This window comes from Giraffa tippelskirchi, chromosome 11, assembly GCF_054371585.1.
Source record: "Giraffa tippelskirchi isolate mGirTip1 chromosome 11, T2T-mGirTip1v1.2.pri, whole genome shotgun sequence".
In the NCBI taxonomy this organism is placed as follows: domain Eukaryota; kingdom Metazoa; phylum Chordata; class Mammalia; order Artiodactyla; family Giraffidae; genus Giraffa; species Giraffa tippelskirchi.
The window spans coordinates 7,160,255-7,180,838 of NC_137285.1; the positions used below are offsets into that span (position 1 = coordinate 7,160,255).

The window sequence follows — 20,584 nt, forward strand, 5'->3', positions numbered from 1 at the left end:
TCTGACAGGGATGCTCTGTGCTAAATTTAAAAACTCTTTCATGAGACCCGAGGGAGGGCCTCGCGAGGGGACCAGAGTTAAAGTTAGTGGTGCCAAAAACATTCTCAGCACATGCGCACAGTTGCTACAAACCCTGTTTGATAAATATAGCTCTCTGCGTCTCACTCAATAAGAGACGATCGGAAATGCTTGTCGGCTCTCGGGCTCTGGGCTGTCGTGTGGAGAGGATTTGGTCTTTCAAGTCCTGATGCGCATCTGTTTCCAATGGCTTCTTGATTATTCTTTGTGACCAAAACCCAAGATTCCATTTCTATTTTGGAAAATGTTAAAGAAAACCTCAGACAGTAATGATCTCCATTCTGAGGGAGGCACGTGGGGCCTGCAGATCCTGTGTGATCACAGCTGCTCCCAGACGCAACTGCTTTAAATAGGAAACGGTAACGGGTCTGTCAACAGCTTGCGACACCAGCCAGGCCCTCCCAGCGGCACATGCAACATTCGGGCTGTGTCGAAGGACGTTGTGGAAATAGGATTCGCATGTGCACTGGTCAGATGTGGCTCTGGAATTACAGAGAGAGTGCAAGAGCTGCGAATTTCCCCCAGATGAGCTGGGAAATCGTTCAAGACATGACAAACGATGGGGAAACATACAGAGATACACACACATGACACATCATATTCATAGTGAAACCGGAGCTCAGAAACAATCCATTTATAAACACAAGTGATTAAAAAGTCTTACATCAAAAATTAATTTTAGAATACCAAAAAGATGGCATGCAACATCAAATGTGAGTTTTGAACCTAAGCCAACAGCTGCCAAAATATTTATAACAATTCCTTTTTTCCCCGAGAGGAACAAACTCAGTAACCTTAGACAGAGCTCTGCTCTCCCCAGACCACCCCCCAGCTCTCTCCTCGTGTCTGACAATCAATGGGGACAAGTTTAAGATCAAGGCTACGGTCACACCAATTCTTTCTCTTAACAGATATTTGAACTCTAGCTCGAGGGTCGTGACCACAATTCCGCACATTTGCAACATCTTTGTATACAGATGCTCTCCCATATTTGACAGTCAGCTGAGGTGGAAGCAGTGACCCCACCCAACACATGGTCCAGGGACGCAAACACATTCTCCAGCCTCGACAGCATCCTCACATTCAGGTTCCTGTCTCTTGCACCCTGCGGAATCCTTCGAGCATGTCACAACAGAACGAGAGGTGCAGAGAAGTGTTTCCGCCAAGGTGATGGGGCATACTGGTCAGTGCGGGAAGTATCTGATCACAGAAAACAGAAGCGAAAAGACCCTTGGTGACCCCTGGTCACCATCACTGCACAGACATGGGAAGGACGGGAAGAGACTGGTCTGCAGCAGTGTTCCTCCTCCTCGGCTGAGTGATTCTGTGGGGGCAGCGGGGGCGTCCTCTGCAGCACCCCTGGCCTCCACCTTCCAGATACCAGAAGGAGCCCCTCCCCTAGTTGGCACCACCAAAAATGTCCCCAAGCGTTGCCAGCAGCTCCTGGGGTTGAGGACGAATGCTGGGGAGGGTCTGGCATGGAGTCTGGTTTATTCCATGAGGAATGATGCTGCTGGAGCTTATGGCACAGCTGCTGGCAGCACTGTGCCCAGCTCTCTGAACCTGTCCATGTGAGATGCCATTTCTAGCCGCCACCATTCTCATCTCTTGTTATCCATCCATCCCATCCCCACTATCATCCTCTGGATGTCTTTCTGTCGGCCTAGACTCCCTTCCACAGGGATCACATCAACCGCAATGCTTTAACCAAGCCTGATCAAGGACATCACAGAGGAAGTAGCACCTTCCAACTCAGTCCTCTAGACCTGAACTGTGACCAAGGAAGATGGAATTCACTTTTTCAGCCACAAATACACTGTTGGCATAGAGTTAACAACTGGACCCATCTTTGGATCTTATAAAAACAGGAATATATGCCAGATTGTCCCTAGTCTTTATGTGTGGATATTATTATAAACAGAATAACATTAGACAGAAATCAATAAACAAACAAAGCCCTAAGCCAAGCTCTGCTATATTTCACAACCGACTTTTGCATCTTGAGTTCATGCACAACAGTTTTGCTGTTGTGCAGTTTTTTTAAATTGTCTCATAATTCTGTAACTGTGGCTTCTGACCTCTGACCACTCCCCCAACAACCAAGGAGACCTGAGTGAAGACAGTGTGTTTGGATGCACTCGCCACGCACACAGGGACCCCCACCAGCTGGGGAAACATCTAGGGTGGAAAGTGGTTTTCTCTGGTCTGCTTTGCAGAAACTCTCTAATTAGGTCAGCTAGTCTGATTACATGAATTAAGGCCCTCCAGGCTCCACAAACACAATAATTCAATTAAGAACCAACAGGACCTGAGTCTCTGAGCAGTAATACAATTTCAGTTCCCAAGTGAGGCGGTGAGCAGAGAACAACTAGATTATCCAAGTCCTGGGGAAGCAGCCAGGGTGCCTGGAACCTAGTCTGGGGGGAAGACAGGGAATCCAGCCTCTTTCCAGATTGTGTTAAATAAAATCATATGGAAAAACGTGAACAAACTTTTTGGCCAACCCAATATAAGAAGAAGATGCTGTGATGCGCGATAGGCTTTCCGGGAAAAACGTGGCAAGTTAAGCAAACTACCAGGCCTGTGTGTTCATAGGGGAAATGTAACAGGGAGAATCCTGACCAGGAAATTTTAATATAAAGTGCTTTTTTGTGGTACCTCTATGAATGGAGAATAATCAAAAACACATCTTAAACACTTACGCTCTCTATTAAAATTGACTCAAGACTCTTAAAACTAATGGAACATTAACATAAATTGTAAATGTTCAATATGAGAACATATCTTGAGAGCACTTTCATTTCATCCTCTTTCCACTGTATTTCATCATCTCTGGCAGTTTACAACGAAGGGACAAGTATAACACAAGTGGAGAACACAGACTTCCACAATTTCATATTTATGTTTTTAAAAACTGCAAATTTCAGCATGTTCACAAACAAACGCGCACTTTTAACACAGGTTCACTTTGGGTCTTTGCCCTCTTGTGTAAGAAATGCTTTAAGCTCACAAGACAATCATGAGTAATTCATTTCTAGGGAATAGAAATTCTCCTACCCTCTTCAATTGTCTGTATTTAAAAATAGCACTCATTCCCCAAATAAGGCTTAACAATGGAAATAGTCCAACATAGTCTTATTTTACTTCTAAACGTGTTGGAATTCCTTCCTGGAGTGGGATAAAAATACCCAAAGCTTACGGGAAGGAAACTCGTTTTTACAGGCAGAAAGAGCTGTGAGCATTGCCTGGATCACTGTGTAGCTTAAAGATCGCTATGTGATCTATACAGATACTAGCGCCTAATAACACGTAAATATTTCTTATCCTGATCCAAGGGCACGCCATGGTGATGGACTAAAGGGACACGTGTCACTCACCCTCTGAGAAGTTTGAAAAGCATACAGCCCAGGGAGAACCAGTCAGCACTGCTGTCGTAGGCGGTCCCCTTCTGCAGAACTTCGGGCGCCATGTACCCATGGGTGCCACTGGGGAGAAGAAAGGGCACGTGCAGTTACCAGCGTGTTCCCACTCACAAACTATTCCCAGCTTGTCCAGAGGTCAGGGCACCATTCACCAAACAGCAGCAAGGATAAACAAAGGGGAGGGGACACCGGTGTTTCCATCAAGTATGGTTTGGCAAACACCCAATGGGAAAACGATCTTTCCTTTGTTAAACTAGGAATGAATATTAATAAATTACCATATGAGATAAATGTGAGCCATGTGCATGCTCTGGGCACACTCCATGGTCTGGGAGGTGAGATCTGAATATTGTGAGCCTTCCCCACTACAGAGAGGGGGAGCCAAAGGTCTCCTGCCCACTGGAGAGCTTTTGTGTGGAGACGTGTGGGGCTGGGGGAGGTGGTAATGAATGGGTGACCACACTGCAGTGTTCCGGACCTGGAAGTGATGGGGACAGGTTAGTGCCCGTCCCCATCTGTAAGGACAGGTGACCAAACTGCAACACTCTAGACCTGGAAGTGATGGGGACAGGGGGACAGGCACTCCTGTGAGGACAGGTGACCATACTGCAGCACTATGGAGCTGGAAGCGATGGGGACAGGTTAGCGTTCCCCATCTGTGAGGACAGTGACCACACCGCAGCACTCTGGACCTGGAAGCGATGGGGACAGGTTAGCGCCTGTCCCATCTGTGAGGACAGGTGACCACACCACAGCACTCTGGACCTGGAAGTGATGGGGACAGGTTAGAGCATGTCCCCATCTGTGAGGACAGTGACCACACTGCAGCACTCTGGACCTAGAAGCGATGGGGACAGGTTAGAGCATGTCCCCATCTGTGAGGACGGTGACCACACTGCAGCACTCTGGACCTAGAAGCGATGGGGACAGGTTAGCGCATGTCCCCATCTGTGAGGACAGTGACCGCACCGCAGCACTCTGGACCTGGAAGCGATGGGGACAGGTTAGCGCATGTCCCCATCTGTGAGGACAGTGACCGCACCGCAGCACTCTGGACCTGGAAGCGATGGGGACAGGTTAGCGCATGTCCCCATCTGTGAGGACAGTGACCGCACCGCAGCACTCTGGACCTGGAAGCGATGGGGACAGGTTAGCGCATGTCCCCATCTGTGAGGACAGTGACCGCACCGCAGCACTCTGGACCTGGAAGCGATGGGGACAGGTTAGCGCATGTCCCCATCTGTGAGGACAGTGACCGCACCGCAGCACTCTGGACCTGGAAGCGATGGGGACAGGTTAGCGCATGTCCCCATCTGTGAGGACAGTGACCACACCACAGCACTCTGGACCTGGAAGTGATGGGATCGCATACTCCTGTGTGGCACCACCTCCTGTGCTGAGGACTGGGGTTTGCACAGGCGTCCATGGTGGCCCCCACCCCTCCATGGTCTTGATGGTCCCCAAGTGGTGGCGGGGAAGTCGACAGGTACGGAGACGGAGAAATCCCAGGTCTGAAGAGCTGCCGACAGGTCAAAGGACCCAGCTCAGCAAATGTGCAGATGGCTTGTGGGAAGCTGAGAAAAATCACCTGGGAGGACAACCGTTTACATATCATATGTTCTAACTGCGACTCAAAATCCTCTCCCATCCTATAACATGAGCACACACCATTCCAAGAGCAAGAGAAGGCTCGTGGGAAACTTTCAGAGGTGTGGGCTCAAAAGGGCCCCCCAAAAGCCATTATCTACAGCTGCATTCCCATCCTTCATCGATTTTCTTCACTGATAGAATGGGTGATGAGGTGACACCTTCACCCCACAGAACACATGTGGGATGGGCTCAGGGCAGCGCTGGCACTTGAAAAGAAGCCCTTACATTATTATAAGCATTTCTAACTTGCTTATGCTCAGTATCAGCGAGAATCTGCTCAGACGAGTGACCCAGGACCGTTGATGACTCTGGGTCAACACTGGGACTGGTGTCCCCTCAGTCTCAGAGTTCCATCTTGAAAGACTTTTCCAAACAGTGGAAATGGGCACCAGTCCATCCATCGGAAAAGCTCCGCCCCCTGCAATCCAAAGTCTGCCGGCGTGAGGTCAGTGAGGCAAGCTGTGAGGACACCAGAGATTTCCGTAAGGGGCATCCAAGCCATTTTCTGGGAAGGCTTAATTTCGGTGTGGCCAGGAAAACCTTGGTGGCTTTATAACCTGCGATTCTCGGGATCAAAACCCAGTCCTGGGATGGGAAGATCTCGACAAGGAGACATACATGGGGTTAACACATATCACGCCTCTGGGTGGACACCGCACACAAAGCAGAACACCGGACCGCCTGCCATGTGGTTTTCAGCCTCTGCCACTCGACAGCACCCAAGGCTGCCTGCGCTTCCCACTGCCGGTCTGTGCTGTTCATGCTGAAAGAACACCTGAGCATTTGAAGGCATGGTGACTGGAGACTGAGCGTTGCATTCTTGAAGAAAATCAGCTGGGACTCAGTAAGTCATTAACGATCTGCTGGATTCCACAATCAAAGTTTTCCTGTGTCATCTGGTGGCTGCTCCACAGTTCACTTTTAGTTTATGAGAATCCAATTCCATCATTAAAAGGACGGAGTCTGGGTCAAGATGGGGAACCGACCATGACCCTGCTCTGCCAGCATCAGACGGAGTTCTGGGATCACACCTACTGCTTTGAAAAGACCCGAGAAGCCCAGTCAAGGGGGAGAGTCTGGCCACAAGCCTTCAATCTAGTACCAGGTCCATCCTCTCAAAGCCTCGGGGAGTTCAAACGAGTGTAGGGAGCTCAAGCCTTAGAGCTGGACAGAACTGGATTTTAATTTAAGCCCCACGATCTGCCAGGCCTGTGACTTTGTTCAAGTTCCTTAGTTTCTTGCAACCTCAGATTCCACCCCATAAAAAGTCGATGATTATATCCATGCCCTGTGTGGGCTTCTAAAGAGCCTCTTGATGGAAGTGAAAGAGGAGAGTGAAAAAGTTAGCTTAAAACTCAACACTCAAAAAACGAAGATCATAGCATCCAGTCCCATCACTTTATGGCAAATAGATGGGGAAACAATGGAAACGGTGACAGACTTTATTTTCTTGGGCTCCAAAATCACTGCAGATGGTGACTGCAGCCACAAAACTAAAAGACACTTGCTCCTTGGAAGAAAAGCTATGACAAACCTAGAGAGCATATAAAAAGCAGAGACATTCCTTTGCTGACAAAGATCTGTATAGTCAAAGCTATGGTTTTTTCAATAGTCATGTATGGATGTGAGAGCTGGGCCAGACCACAAAGAAAGCTGAGCACTGAAGAATTGATGCTTTTGAACTGTGGTGTTGGAGAAGACTTTTGAGAGTCCCTTGGACTGCGAGGAGATCCAACCAGTCCATCCTAAAGGAGATCAGTCCTGGGTGTCCATTGGAAGGACTGCTGCTCAAGCTGAGGCTCCAATACTTTGGCCACCTGATGCAAAGAGCCGACTCATTTGAAAAGACCCTGATGCTGGGAATGATTGAAGGCAGGAGGAGAAGGGGACGACAGAGGATGAGATGGTTGGATGGCATCACTGACTTGACGGACATGAGTCTGAGCAAGCTCTGGGAGTCGGTGATGGATAGGGAAGCCTGGTGTGCTGCAGTCCATGGGGTTGCAAAGAGTTGGACGTGACTGAGCGACTGAACTGAATGGAACTGAATGAAGATACTAGTAACAACATATTCAGGCCGCCAGCTACGTGTTCCTGGGACAGCCAACATTCCACTCACAGCATGAATGCGGTCCCCACACTGGTCACTTCCTGGACAGTCCCCCGGGCTGCTGTTCTGGGAGGTCAGGGAGCCTGTCTGCCTGGCCCCCACTGCACGGCCAGCACCCGGCACACAGCCAGCTTCAACGAGCCCCTTCCTCCCTGAAGGGGGCGACTGCACCCTCAACTGTCACGTGTGGTGAGCAGCACTGTGACGGCCTCTTTGCAGGAGAGAAAAATGAGGCTGGCGCCACGCGGAAGGATTCAAACCCACATCTGTCTCGAAAGCCTCTGCTCTCCGCCTCCTCCACCTAAAAACATACTTCTTCACTAAGCGTTTATCCTTTTTAAGTAGCGACCTCACTATCGTCATTTAAACATGGAAAACAAGCTCCCTGACAGGGTTGGAAGGTTGAATCCTTTATGGATGCGGTTCAGATAATGGACAACAGACCATCTTTCAGAGCTGGCGTGTGAATTACAGTAAGACGTGAGTGAGGCCCTATAAGGGAATGAGTAACCCTGCTTCTGAAAGTTAATTCCTTTGGGAGATTAACTCTTATGAGCTCTTGGGTTCATATTCAGTTGTGACTACTCTAAATTGAAGAATTAGCATATCAAATAGCTGTGGCATTAAAAATTCAAATGACTCTCTTAAAAATGTCTGATGAACTCCCTGGGAGAAGCTGATATATCCAACCCCAGGTTCTGGCCTCATAATTGTCAAGTGCTGGCAAAATGCTAAGGCTTTTATCACCCTGTCCCACATTCTGCAGGAAGGGAGAGACATCTTTACAGAAACGGCGCTAATCACCATTAATATCTGATCAGAGCTTTAAATGGCAATTCTGATTTAATGCAGCCCCTCATAAAGTACTGCAGTTTTAGAACCATTTTACTTCTAGTCTCACACAAAAAAAAGGATTTATAGTTTATTTTCTGCATGGATGCATGAAACAAGACCCCTGGGAGCTACTTCAAGACCATTCAACACAGCGATGACGCACAGTAAGATGGAACGTTAAGAGATTCACTGCTAAGACTGATATACTGAAGAAGAAAATAATCAAGGGAATTTTTTCCACAAACTGCACACCTGTCCATACTTTCTACACAGATAAACCGACACCAAAGAAATAGGAATGAAAACCAGTACATATTCTGTTCTGCCTCTGTTGAGCCCCGGGGCAGCCACTTCACACCTGCTGTCACTGCAACGATCTCAGGTTCAGGCAAGTCCTCGGGGCAGTGTCAGCACGCGTGGAGAAAGCGCGGCCACCACTAGAAGCGGCTCAGGGCCCACCGAGGCGGGGGACAGGGGTGGCCATGGGCAGGGCTTCCAGCAGCTTCCTCTGCATGGAGGGACGGATGCAATATTGAAAGCTAACAACAGGATCTGCATTAAAAGTTTGAACTGCAAGTAGATGATTCTTTTAATTAAAAAAAGAATCCTCATTTCTTTTTAGAAAAAAAAAAAAGAAGTGTTTTGAAAAAGAAGGAGAGAGTAGATGGAGAGAGAAGCCTGGCCTCTGGACCTTCCCTGGAAAGTTCTATGTGGTTGCCTGTGCCCCTTCTTTGGCACATAAGCTGTCGGGGTCTACTACGACCGCTGCCCTGTAGATGAACAGAGTGAGGGTCACAGAGCCAGCACGAACTCGGCTCTGCTGCGGAGGCCCCATCCTTCCCTCGGCCTCCCTGCCCCTGGGCAGCTACACTGTGGGTCCCCTGCGTGCCCCCAAAAAGGTGAAAGCAAGCACGCCACTCCACTTCTTTCCTCTCCCTCTGACCCAGCATCATCACATGTTGGAAACCACTGCTGGCAAGAGAAAACTGGGAGAACAAATGACCATGTTGGGGTCTGAGTGAAAAAGTGAGTCGAGCTAGGAAACAACAGTGAACAGAGTCGATGTTACTACTCACACACTCGCGTGCGGCTTCTTTTTGGAAAAATCGCAGGCAAGACCGAGGTCTGATATCCTCACGTGTCCATGCTCATCCAGGAGGATATTGGCGGGCTAAAATGAAAGAGAAGGTGATTTCTGAGAGTCCCCAAGGCGTCCCGAGGCTTGGAGAACTTCCAAAACCACAGGCACTTGCTATCATTATTTTTATCACAGTCCATTCCTACACATGAATTCTATTAATGACATCATCACCTCCAAGTGGGGCATGATACCGACAATGATACCTTTCATGTTATCAATAATTTTAGCAGGAGAGTGGCAATGAAGGATGGAGAAGATTCTACTCATTTGACAATGGAACACAGGGCAGGAAACACAGGAGGGTTACCACCACAGTTCATCGCCGCTCAAGTATTTCCTTCTCACGGCAAGAACTGCAATCCAGCCGGAATGGGGTGTCTCTCCACAAAGGGAGTGAGTCCACCGGCTCCTTGGCCTCTGTGAACCACTAGGACTTTGAACCGTGGAACACAGCACAGAAAGGAATCTTGTAACGATGTACAAGTGGTGACCTAAGAAATCAAATATTCCACGGTGCCACACTAAGCCTGATAAACGTCATTTCTGTTTATTAGGAGAGAATCTACGGAGGGCCTTACCAAATGACCAGATATGATTTTGACCACAACTCTGATGAAATGTACCCATTAAGATTAGATTTAGGCTTCATAATCATGGAAAACGAAACTCCCCTCCCTAATATACATTGAATTACAGTCATCTTGGTATTTTTCTGCTGGAGATCAACTGTTGTTTTGCTCGAAATAAAAATAATGGCATGCCATTATAAAACTGAAGCATGAATAATCATGAGTGACTAGAATTAAGTTTGAATAGAAATTAGATAATATCACTGCCTACTAAATAGTTTAGAAAACAGAAATACCACATCAAGATGATTCGAGACAGAGACCGGTTATAGATTTAAATTAAAATGTATTACAATGGCGCTTCATGGGCTTTCAGCATGTATTTTACTCTTCTGCAAAACTCACCATGAGGAAATAAAATGTCATGTGCCAACCAGTGTCTAATTATTTCTAATTTGATGAAAACACATTTTTTTTTTCTTCTTTATGCTCCTATGAAGGCTATGGGAGTAATTCTTTAGCTTTGCATGAGGCTTTGAAAGTTACAAAGTACTTCGTGGAAAAAAAATAATATGCTCAATTGTGAAATACACCATTTCTGATTCTTAGGAGGTAACCTTTTTTAGAAGCCAATCAAAACACATGAGCTCCTTAGAGAAGGGGGCATTATCAGTACACTTGATCTGGTTAACTTGTGTTCAGTTTAAGAAGGAATCGGAGAGAAGAGGCAAGCAGGCTTCTCTGCGGGTTTCTCATCCTCTGGAAGCTGCCACGCCTATCACATTTCTTCTCACCATTATTTACACCTTTATGTGCCTGCATGATCATCTCTATAATTTGTCAAGGTCCCTTTCATCTGCTTCCCCACCTTCACGCTGCTGGCTACATGAATATCACCTCGGATGTACCAAACAAACCACCAACTCCCTCTCTCATGCAGGAACCAGGACCAAGCAAGCATCTGGCTCTGGAATGGAAAAACTGAGAAAGCACCTACTTCATTCTGTTCAAGTCCAGTAAGACTTTTTAAAGGGAAGCACGGTAAAGAAGCCTCAGTGCGGCAGACTGGGGCTATGGAGTTCTGGAACCTGGAAATCTGCTAGTGATTTTTTTTAAGGCAATCTCGAAATCACCTGAGGCTCAGAGGGTGGGGGAATTCTGCCGGCTGTCAGACACCCTATCCCTACCTGATCAGCCCTGCCTCTGGTGACTTAGGAGTCAGTCTTTCTATGTGTGAGTTCACCAGTAGATATGTCCTGTATGACATTGGTTCTCTGCTTCTTTATCTCTATACATCTTCTGCCCTCACACCAAGCCAGGGCCAAATCAATTGCTTGGTGAACATTAACAGAATTATGATCAATTGTAAAATGGGTGACAACAAAAACAACCCACCCTGCTTTTCATAATTAACTTATTAAAATATCTGAGCTGGCGTATGTGCTACACAAGGCAGGGAGTTGACAGGGACAAGTGGGATAGACTGGAGTCCTTAGAAAAGAGTTCAGTGTGTGGAGGAGACTGAAATCATGAAGGTGATGTTCTGCTCAGGGCTGAGAGGAGGAAAATGATGGGATGCCATGAGGGGGAGACGCATGGGGGACCACGATTACCATACGACACCCACTGCACATGGCAGACAGACAGCGGGAATGTCAAACCACCTTACCTTCAAGTCTCTGTAAACGACAAACCGATTGTGCATGTGTTCCAGCCCCAAGATGATTTCTGTGGCGTAAAACCGCATCTCCTTCTCAGAAAACACCCCGTGCTGCGAAAGGTGATAGTGCAGGTCACCCCCTGGAATCAGAGATGCAGAATGTAATTCGGTGCATGAATCCCAGGGAAACAAAAGTCACGGTCATCGTGCAGAGTCATGATACAGTTGACAACGGTTAACTAACTTTATGCTTCACCTACATGTATGATGTAGATGTACCATTGACTTCTGTAATCTGATGAAACACTTTAAAAAATCCCAGAGAAAACTAAACAATTGAGAAGACTTAGATGCGACAATGGCCGGGATAATATGAACCCAAGCCTCCGCTCTCGGATGGACATCACAGCTTCCATGTGTACCACTGAGGGGGAAGCGGGAAGAGGGGGGTGCGGTGAGCTGATCCTTTGATTACTACAGTCCTGTCTCATAACTGAATCAACCCACGTAGTGAGGCACTAGGTGGCTTGGCAACTGGCTCTATAGACAGTAAATGTGGACACAAAATAAATACACTGCTCATATTGATAGACATTTGAGAACACAAATACAGTAAAATTTTAACTGGTAAAACCCAGGTGGTGGGTATTTGGATGTCCCTGGTAAAATCCTTTCAATGTTGTGGTATGTTCAAATTTTTCATAATAAAGGGTTGGAAAAGGTCAATGATCATATGGCCTCCAGTTACAGAGACAAAGAATGCCACCGACAGGTTAAGGGAACGTTCTCATAAATGATAGAGGAGGAGCCACAGCTGATTTACAGAGGTTCACATGTGTCCAGTTCTATTACCTTTGATTCCCTAAGTATCCTCCTGTTCACACACGCATATTCTTGTGCAACTATTTTCGATTAGGATGTAAAAGATTTACAGCATCGCTGAAGGCTCCCTGTGCCCATCCCAGGCAGCATTATCAGCTCACAGCCCCTGAATACAGCCAACTGGACTCTACTCTGACCTCTCCCCTCATCAATTAGCTTTGCCAGTTCTGACAGTCACACAAATCGAGTCACGTAGGAAATATGCTGCTGTGTCTGGCTGGTCTGCTCATTATTACGTCTGTGAAATTCCTTCATGCTGTTGGATGGGTCTGGTTCTAAATCAAAAACTCAAAACGTAATTAAAACTTCAACTGAACTTCAAGACAGATATTCATTTATGGAAATATATGCTTTTCCATTTCAGCCCCTGTTACTAAAAATGCTTTGAATTACATCATGTCACTTTCTAGTATTAGAAAACTGAGTGAGTGAGTGAGTCAAAGCTGCTCAGTCGTGTCTGACTCTTTGCAGCCCCATGGACTGCAGCCCGCCAAACTCCTCTGTCCATGGGGAGTCTCCAGGCAAGAATACTGGAGTGGGTTGCCATGCCTTCCTCCAGGGGATCTTCCCCACCCAGGGACTGAACCCAGGTCTCACGCACTGCAGGTGGATGCTTTACCATCTGAGCCACCAGGGAAGACCGTTAGAAAACTACTTTCTGGCTAAAGTTCTTCCTGCATTCTCTAGTTCATCATTGACAGTTTAAAGATTGATATATGGTGAGTCTGGACTAAAGGTACAGACTACTGGGTTAAAATCTGAGCTGGCCCAGAGTCAGTCCTTCACAGTTGGTTTTTAAATACATTCCTGTCTTTGGCCTATCAATCTTTAGGAGACATTTCATTCCTAAAGTTGAGGGCCAGCTGACTGCAGTCAACTTTTTAAAATGAAGTTGAACTGGAAATTCAAAGAGTGAAAGGTTTCCTTAAACTTGAGGGGGAACCCAATTATCTGAAAGACCCAAATGGCCAGTCTGTCTAGAGCAATGCAAGCTAAGATCATATATCCTGAAACAAACAAACAACATCATGGCAGAGTTATTCAGTGTATTCAGACTCCCCAAGTCTTGCTTACCATTCATCAGATCCAAGATGAAGCACAGTTTATCTGGAGTGTGGAAGGCATAGGTCATACAGACGATGAAAGGACAATCCTAGAGTGAAAAAAAAAAAATATATATATATATACACACACACACATATATATATATAAGAAAAGCAAAAGCTGTCCTGGAAAGTACATCTATTACCAAGTGCCATCTATACTTTTTTTTTTTTTTTAAGCCATGACACTGCCCTGTATAGGAAACACAGACACCTAAGTGGTAACTTTAACAAACCCAGGAAAGCGAGCCTAATTCCATGGGGGAAAAATGCACAGAGATACAAACACTGCTAATTGGAGATGAACTCAGAGATGCTCTGTCACTCTGATTAAATCATGACTCCTCTATCTACATCTTCAAAAGACTCAGATTCTACGGAAAAATATTACTGCCTTGCTAGTCCTCCTGTTGGTCTACACTTTGGTTCTGGTTATAGTCATATATTCATTTCAATGTCTGATTCTGAGCTGGAAGAACCTTTATCATGGGGAGAAATGTTACTGATATTACTGTCTTGAAGCACTGACAATAAAAATGGAATTAAATCAACTTTTGAAAGTGGAAAATATACCACAGTGGGGGATAGAATAACTCAATTGTAAAGATGTCAGTTTTCTCCCAAATTAATCTATACATTCCATGTAAACAATTAAAATGGAAATTGATAAACTCATCCCCATATTTATATGGAAATGTAAACAGCCAAGAAAAGTTCAGATAACTCTTGAAGAAAAATAAAGCTGAAACTTCTGTTCTTCAGAAGACACCATTAAGAGAGTAAGAAAGGCAAATAACAGAGTGGGAGGAGGTATTTGAAATCCACATATATCTTGAATATATAAAGAACTCTCATCAATCAATAAAGAAAAAAGCAAACAACCCAACAGGAAAATGGTATGATAACAACAACAACAACAATACTGTATATATGTTACTGAGTATCAGAGAGCCTGTAAGTCTTTGAACAGATGCTAGACCTCAGCTGTCCCTCAAGGAAATGCAAACTGCAAATCACAATGTTTCATCACTAAAACAAAGGAGAATGACTAAAATTACAAAGACTGATGATACCAAGTGTTGCAAAGATACAGAGTTAATGGGACTTCCAGTATGGTGGCTGGGAGGACACAATCGTACAACCACTTTCACAAGGCATTTGATGGCATCTGCCAAAGCTGATCACTACCTGCAAAGCCTATGGGCCAGCAATTCCAGCCTGGGGTATTTACCTAACAGTTATCTGTACTCATGTGCACCAAGGGACCTGCATGAGAACGGTCCTTACAGCACTATTCAAAACAGCCCAAACCAGGAAACAATCCCAATGTCTACCAACAGGAGGATGCACACATGAACTGTGGCACATTTATATGATGGAATACTATAGAGCAGGGGCTGCCAAACTTTTTCTGCAAATGGGCTAGACAGTAAGTATTTTAAGCTTTGCAGGCCCCATCCAGTCCCTGTCACACAGTCTTCTCTGCTTCTTTTCTTTACAATTTCTTCTCTGCTTCTTTTGCTTTAAAAAAAAAAAAATCTTAGTTCATGGGCTGTGAACACAAGCCAGATTTGGTCCCCAGGCCACACACATAGCCTGGTGACCCCTGTTATTTAGCTACAGAAGGTGCTGTTGCTATGAGCAACGACTCAGCTGCATCTCGCAAGCAACACTGAGAGAAGCCAGACACAAAAAGAATACATTTATATAAAGTTCTAACAGGGACACAGCTAAATTACAGTGTCAGACATCTGGGTAGCAGTTAGCTTGGGCATAGGGTGAGCATCTGAAAAGGGTAAAGGGAGACTTCTGGGACATGGGTGATTTTCTGTCTCTTGACCTAGGTTCTGGATACACGCATGTGCTCCCTGGTGAAAATCCACTAGATCTAGCACTAGGTTCCACTGAGATACACACACAGGGAACACTTGCCACTCAACTGATTCAAATAACAAACAGCATAAAATATCTACATCTACTTTCTTAAAAGAAGCAAAGAATCATTAAATTCTACAGAACATACTCAACTTGCAATAGAGTACACTGTGAACAGAATTCACTTTGCTCACACCTATAGATGAAGGGCATACAGATGAATTTGTGTGGACACATGCCTGTGTGCTCAGGATTTGTGAACTTGAACTCAATTTCCACAAGTCTTCTGCAGGAAATTCATTTTGTGGTTACCTTGTTTTCCTTAAGAGTTCAGTTGAGATGGTCTTGTTGTTCACTAATTTCGAGATTTATTTTGTTTTATATAGTCATAAAATAAAGGTGCTGTCCTTTATCTGTTAAAAGCTATCTGGTTCTTGGGGACAGGGTGACACCATCCTAATTGGAGCCCCACCAGTGTTTCACCAGACCTTTCCATAGTCTGCTGGTGATGACTCATTCTGCTCTAAATATTATGCTCCTTCCTTAACGGGGTTCCCCACATACTCTGGTTCCTGATCTAATGAGCAATTCATCTCTAGAGCAGACAAGTGGGTGGACCAGGAACTTAGTGAAGCCTGGGTCTTTTCCCGCTTGAGACGGAAACTCCACTCACTTCACCCAGGGGACCAAGAGAGCCTGGAAAGGAGTATTTCTGAACAGACAGTGTTCAATCCTTCTAACGACAGCCCTGAGAAAATGGCAAAAGGTCAAAGTGGAGTTAAGATACTATGTTATTAAGATGGGACATGAATTGGAGATTTAGAGTCATAGGCTACTGGAATAGGAAGTGCTCTTCTAAAAAAAAAAAAAAAAAAAAAATCACCTGGTCCAAATTCTTTACTTTAAAGACAAGGAAACTAAACACCGCACCTGCCCCTACCTCCTAAAAGGGAAATGACTTGCCTGAGGCCACAAAGAAATCTGGTAGCCAGCCAAGATTCAAACACCAAGTCTCTCCCTCTGGACTCTCACCAGACCCTGTCCTATGTCATTTCACTTACAAAGGTAACGTTTCCATAGCAACATAAAATCAAAGCTCAAAGGGATGTGATTTGGTTATCTCTAAGGAATCAGCGAACTAAAATGGACTGGAATGGGTGAATTTAACTCAGATGACCATTATATCTACTACTGTGGGCAAGAATCCCTTAGAAGAAATGGAGTAGCCATCATGGTCAACAAAAGAGTCCGAAATGCAGTACTTCAATACACTCTCAAAAACGACAGAATGATCTCTGTTAGTTTCCAAGGCAAGCCATTCAATATCACGGTAATCCAAGCCTACGTCCCAACCAGTGATGCTGAAGAAGCTGAAGTTGAACAGTTCTATGAAGACCTACAAGACCTTTTAGAACTAACACCCAAAAGAGATGTCGTTTTCATTATAGGGGACTGGAATGCAAAAGTAGGAAGTCAAGAAACACCTGGAGTAACAGGCAAATTTGGCCTTGGAGTACAGAATGAAGCAGGGCAAAGGCTAATAGAGTTTTGCCAAGAGAATGCACTGGTCATAGCAAACACCCTCTTCCAACAACACAAGAGAAGACTCTACACATGGACATCACCAGATGGTCAACACCGAGATCAGATTGATTATATTCTTTGCAGCCAAAGATGGAGAAGCTCTATTCAGTCAGCAAAAACAAGACTGGGAGCTGACTGGGGCTCAGATCATGAACTCCTTATTGCCAAATTCAGATTTAAATTGAAGAAAGTAGGGGAAACCACTAGACCATTCAGGTATGACCTAAATCAAATCCCTTATGATTATACAGTGGAAGTGAGAAAATAGATTTAAGGGACTAGATCTGATAGACAGAGTGCCTGATGAACTATGGACAGAAGTTCATGACATTGTACAGGAGACAGGGATCAAGACCATCCCCATGGAAAAGAAATGCAAAAAAGCAAACTGGCTGTCTGAGGAGGTCTTACAAATACCTGTGAAATGAAGAGAAGTGAAAAGCAAAGGAGAAAAGGAAAGATATTCCCATTTGAATGCAGAGTTCCAAAGAATAGCAAGGAGAGATAAGAAAGCCTTCCTCAGCAATCAATGCAAAGAAATAGAGGAAAACAACAGAATGGGAAAGACTAGAGATCTCTTCAAGAAAATTAGAGATACCAAGGGAACATTTCATGCAAAGATGGGCTTGATAAAGGACAGAAATGGTATGGACCTAACAGAAGCAGAAGATATTAAGAAGAGGTGGCAAGAATACACAGAAAAACTGTACAAAAAAGATCTTCATGACCAAGATAATCACGATGGTGTGATCACTCACCTAGAGCCAGACATCCTGGAATGTGGAGTCAAGCGGGCCTTAGAAAGCATCACTACGAACAAAGCTAGTGGAGGTGATGGAATTCCAGTTGAGCTATTTCAAATCCTAAAGGATGATGCTGTGAAAGTGCTACACTCAATAGGCCAGCAAATTTGGAAAACTCAGCAGTGGCCACAGGACTGGAAAAGGTCAGTTTTCATCCCAATCCCAAAGAAAGGCAATGCCAAAGAATGCTCAAACTACCGCACAATTGCACTCATCTCACATGCTAGTAAAGTAATGCTCAAAATTCTCCAAGCCAGGCTTCAGCAATACGTGAACCGTGAACTTCCAGATGTTCCAGCTGGTTTTAGAAAAGGCAGAGGAACCAGAGATCAAATTGCCAACATCCACTGGATCATCGGAAAAGCAAGAGAGTTCCAGAGAAACATCTATTTCTGCTTTATTGACTATGCCAAAGCCTTTGACTATGTGGATCACAATAAACTGTGGAAAATTCTGAAAGAGATGGGAATACCAGACCACCTGACCTACCTCTTGAGAAACCTGTATGCAGGTCAGGAAGCAACAGTTAGAACTGGACATGGAACAACAGACTGGTTCCAAATAGGAAAAAGAGTATGTCAAGGCTGTATATTGTGACCCTGCTTATTTAACTTATATGCAGAGTACCTTATGAGAAACGCTGGGCTGAAAGAAGCACAAGCTGGAATCAAGATTGCCGGGAGAAATATCAATAACCTCAGATATGCAGATGACACCACCCTTATGGCAGAAAGTGAAGAACTAAAAAGCCTCTTGATGAAAGTGAGAGAGGAGAGTGAAAAAGTTGGCTTAAAGCTCAATATTCAGAAAACTAAGATCATGGCATCTGGTCCCATCACTTCATGAGAAATAGATGGGGAAACAGTGGAAACAGTGTCAGACTTTATTTTTTGGGGCTCCAAAATCACTGCAGATGGTGACTGCAGCCATGAAATTAAAAGACGCTTACTCCTTGGAAGGAAAGTTACGATCAACCTAGACAGCATATTAAAAAGCAGAGACATTCTTTGCCAACAAAGGTCCGTCTAGTCAAGGCTATGGTTTTTCCAGTAGTCATGTATGGATGTGAGAGTTGGACTATGAAGAAAGCTGAGCGCCGAAGAATTGATGTGTTTGAACTGTGGTGTTGGAGAAGACTCTTGAAGAGTCCCTTGGACTGCAAGGAGATCCAACCAGTCCATCCTAAAGGAAATCAGTCCTGGGTGTTCATTGGAAGGACTGATGTTGAAGATGAAACTCCAATACTTTGGCCACCTCATGCAAAGAGTTGACTCATTGGTAAGACCCTGATGCTGGGAAGGATTGGGGGCAGGAGGAGAAGGGGATGACAGAGGATGAGGTGGCTGGATGGCATCACGGACTTGATGGACATGAGTTTGGGTAAACTCCGGGAGTTGGTGATGGACAGGGAGGCCTGGCGTGCTGCGATTCATGGGGTCACAAAGAGTTGGACACAACTGAGTGACTGAACTGACTGAAGGAGTTCACTGACCAGGATTCCTCATCTCTTAGGCCCTGAGCAGATGCCATCTTGAGTCTCAGGTGGGGTCTAAGACACAAAGAACCGAATGCTGACTCACATAGACGAACAGGCAGCAGTTTAATAATGGTGTTAGCACAGTTTCTAAGATAATTATGGTAAGATGTTCTGTATTGATTACAAATTCAAGGTGAATAAGAACTAGGGGGTTCTCACAGGTGGATCCTTAAATAAAAGCTCTTAAGCAAGGAATTATCTCCTTTTTTTTCTTTTTTTGTGGCATGCAGGATCTTAGTTCCCCAACCAGGGATTGAATCTGTGCCTCCTGCAATGGAAGAATGAAGTCTTGACCACTGGACTGCCAGAGAAGTCCCTGGAACTGTCTTCTTTGATTTCCTAGTGAGCGAAACAGTCTGCATTTTGCAGGAACTTAAACTGTGATAAAACAGACCACAAAGTAGCCCTCCAGAAAAGTTCTCCACCCTGCAGTCAGAGGAACCCTTTCAGAATTGCAAGGCTTATTAAATGGCTGTAAAGATTTTTAAAAGTCCTCAGTACTGGTCCAGAAAGCTCTTTATGCTGGTCTGGCCTCTGTCTGCTTCCCTCTCTCCCCAGCTTCCCCATGTGGTCCTCACCGCATCACTTCAGAGCCCAGCAGGGCTGACCTGTGCGTCTCCAGAGCACCCGTGCTCAGGACTCACACACACCCTGGCGTCCCCTCTGACCCTACAGGACCGCCCTGTTAAATGCCTTCTGAGCACCACCTCTCTTCCACAGCTCTTGTCATGTGTTCCAACAATCGACACATGTCTGAGATTCTCTGAGTAACCACTGCTCTCATTTTATGCAGCTCTATAAGAGCAACAGAGAAGGCAATGACATCCCACTCCAGTACTCTTGCCTGGAAAATCCCATGGATGGAGGAGCCTAGTAGGCTACAGTCCATGGGGTCGCTAAGAGTTGGACACGACTGAGCGACTTCACTTTCACTTTACCCTTTCATGCACTGGGGAAGGAAATGGCAACCCACTCCAGTATTCTTGCCTGGAGAATCCCAGGGACGGCGCACAGAGTCGGACACGACTGAAGCAACTTAGCAGCAGCAGCTATAAGAGCAAAGACCAAATTCGCATTTCGGGACCCCTGTCTCGTAGCGGAGTACCTGGCACAATCTAAGACTCAAGGATGATCAGAGAATGAATAAGCGACACTCCTCATGAATAACTGACTGACTTAATGAAGGTGCTGATGGCTCCTCCCAGTAATGGACATACTTGTCCTGATTCCCTTATCATGACCCAAAAGTTACGGAATAAAACTGGGAACAGTACTTCTTACTATCTCTTTTGGAGGTGAGAAGTAGGAATTCTCAATTTGAGATTGAAACAGTAAG

At 45.3% G+C, this 20,584-nt stretch overlaps 1 protein-coding gene across 5 annotated transcripts in view; it reads right to left on the minus strand.

Moving 5' to 3' along the window:
- The window catches only part of GRK3 (G protein-coupled receptor kinase 3), a 184,144-nt gene that overhangs the window by 17,666 nt on the left and 145,894 nt on the right, over positions 1-20,584 (minus strand). For all 5 annotated transcript variants that reach the window (XR_014069073.1, XR_014069072.1, XM_081542945.1 and 2 more), the window contains 4 exons: positions 13,421-13,499; positions 11,474-11,604; positions 9,171-9,265; positions 3,456-3,563 (listed from right to left, as the gene is read on the minus strand). Coding sequence is in view for 3 of the 5 variants with exons in the window: in XM_081542945.1 (XP_081399071.1) it covers positions 3,456-3,563; positions 9,171-9,265; positions 11,474-11,604; positions 13,421-13,499 (413 nt within the window). In the remaining 2 variants the exon portion in view is untranslated. The remainder of the gene's footprint in view (positions 1-3,455; positions 3,564-9,170; positions 9,266-11,473; positions 11,605-13,420; positions 13,500-20,584) is intronic.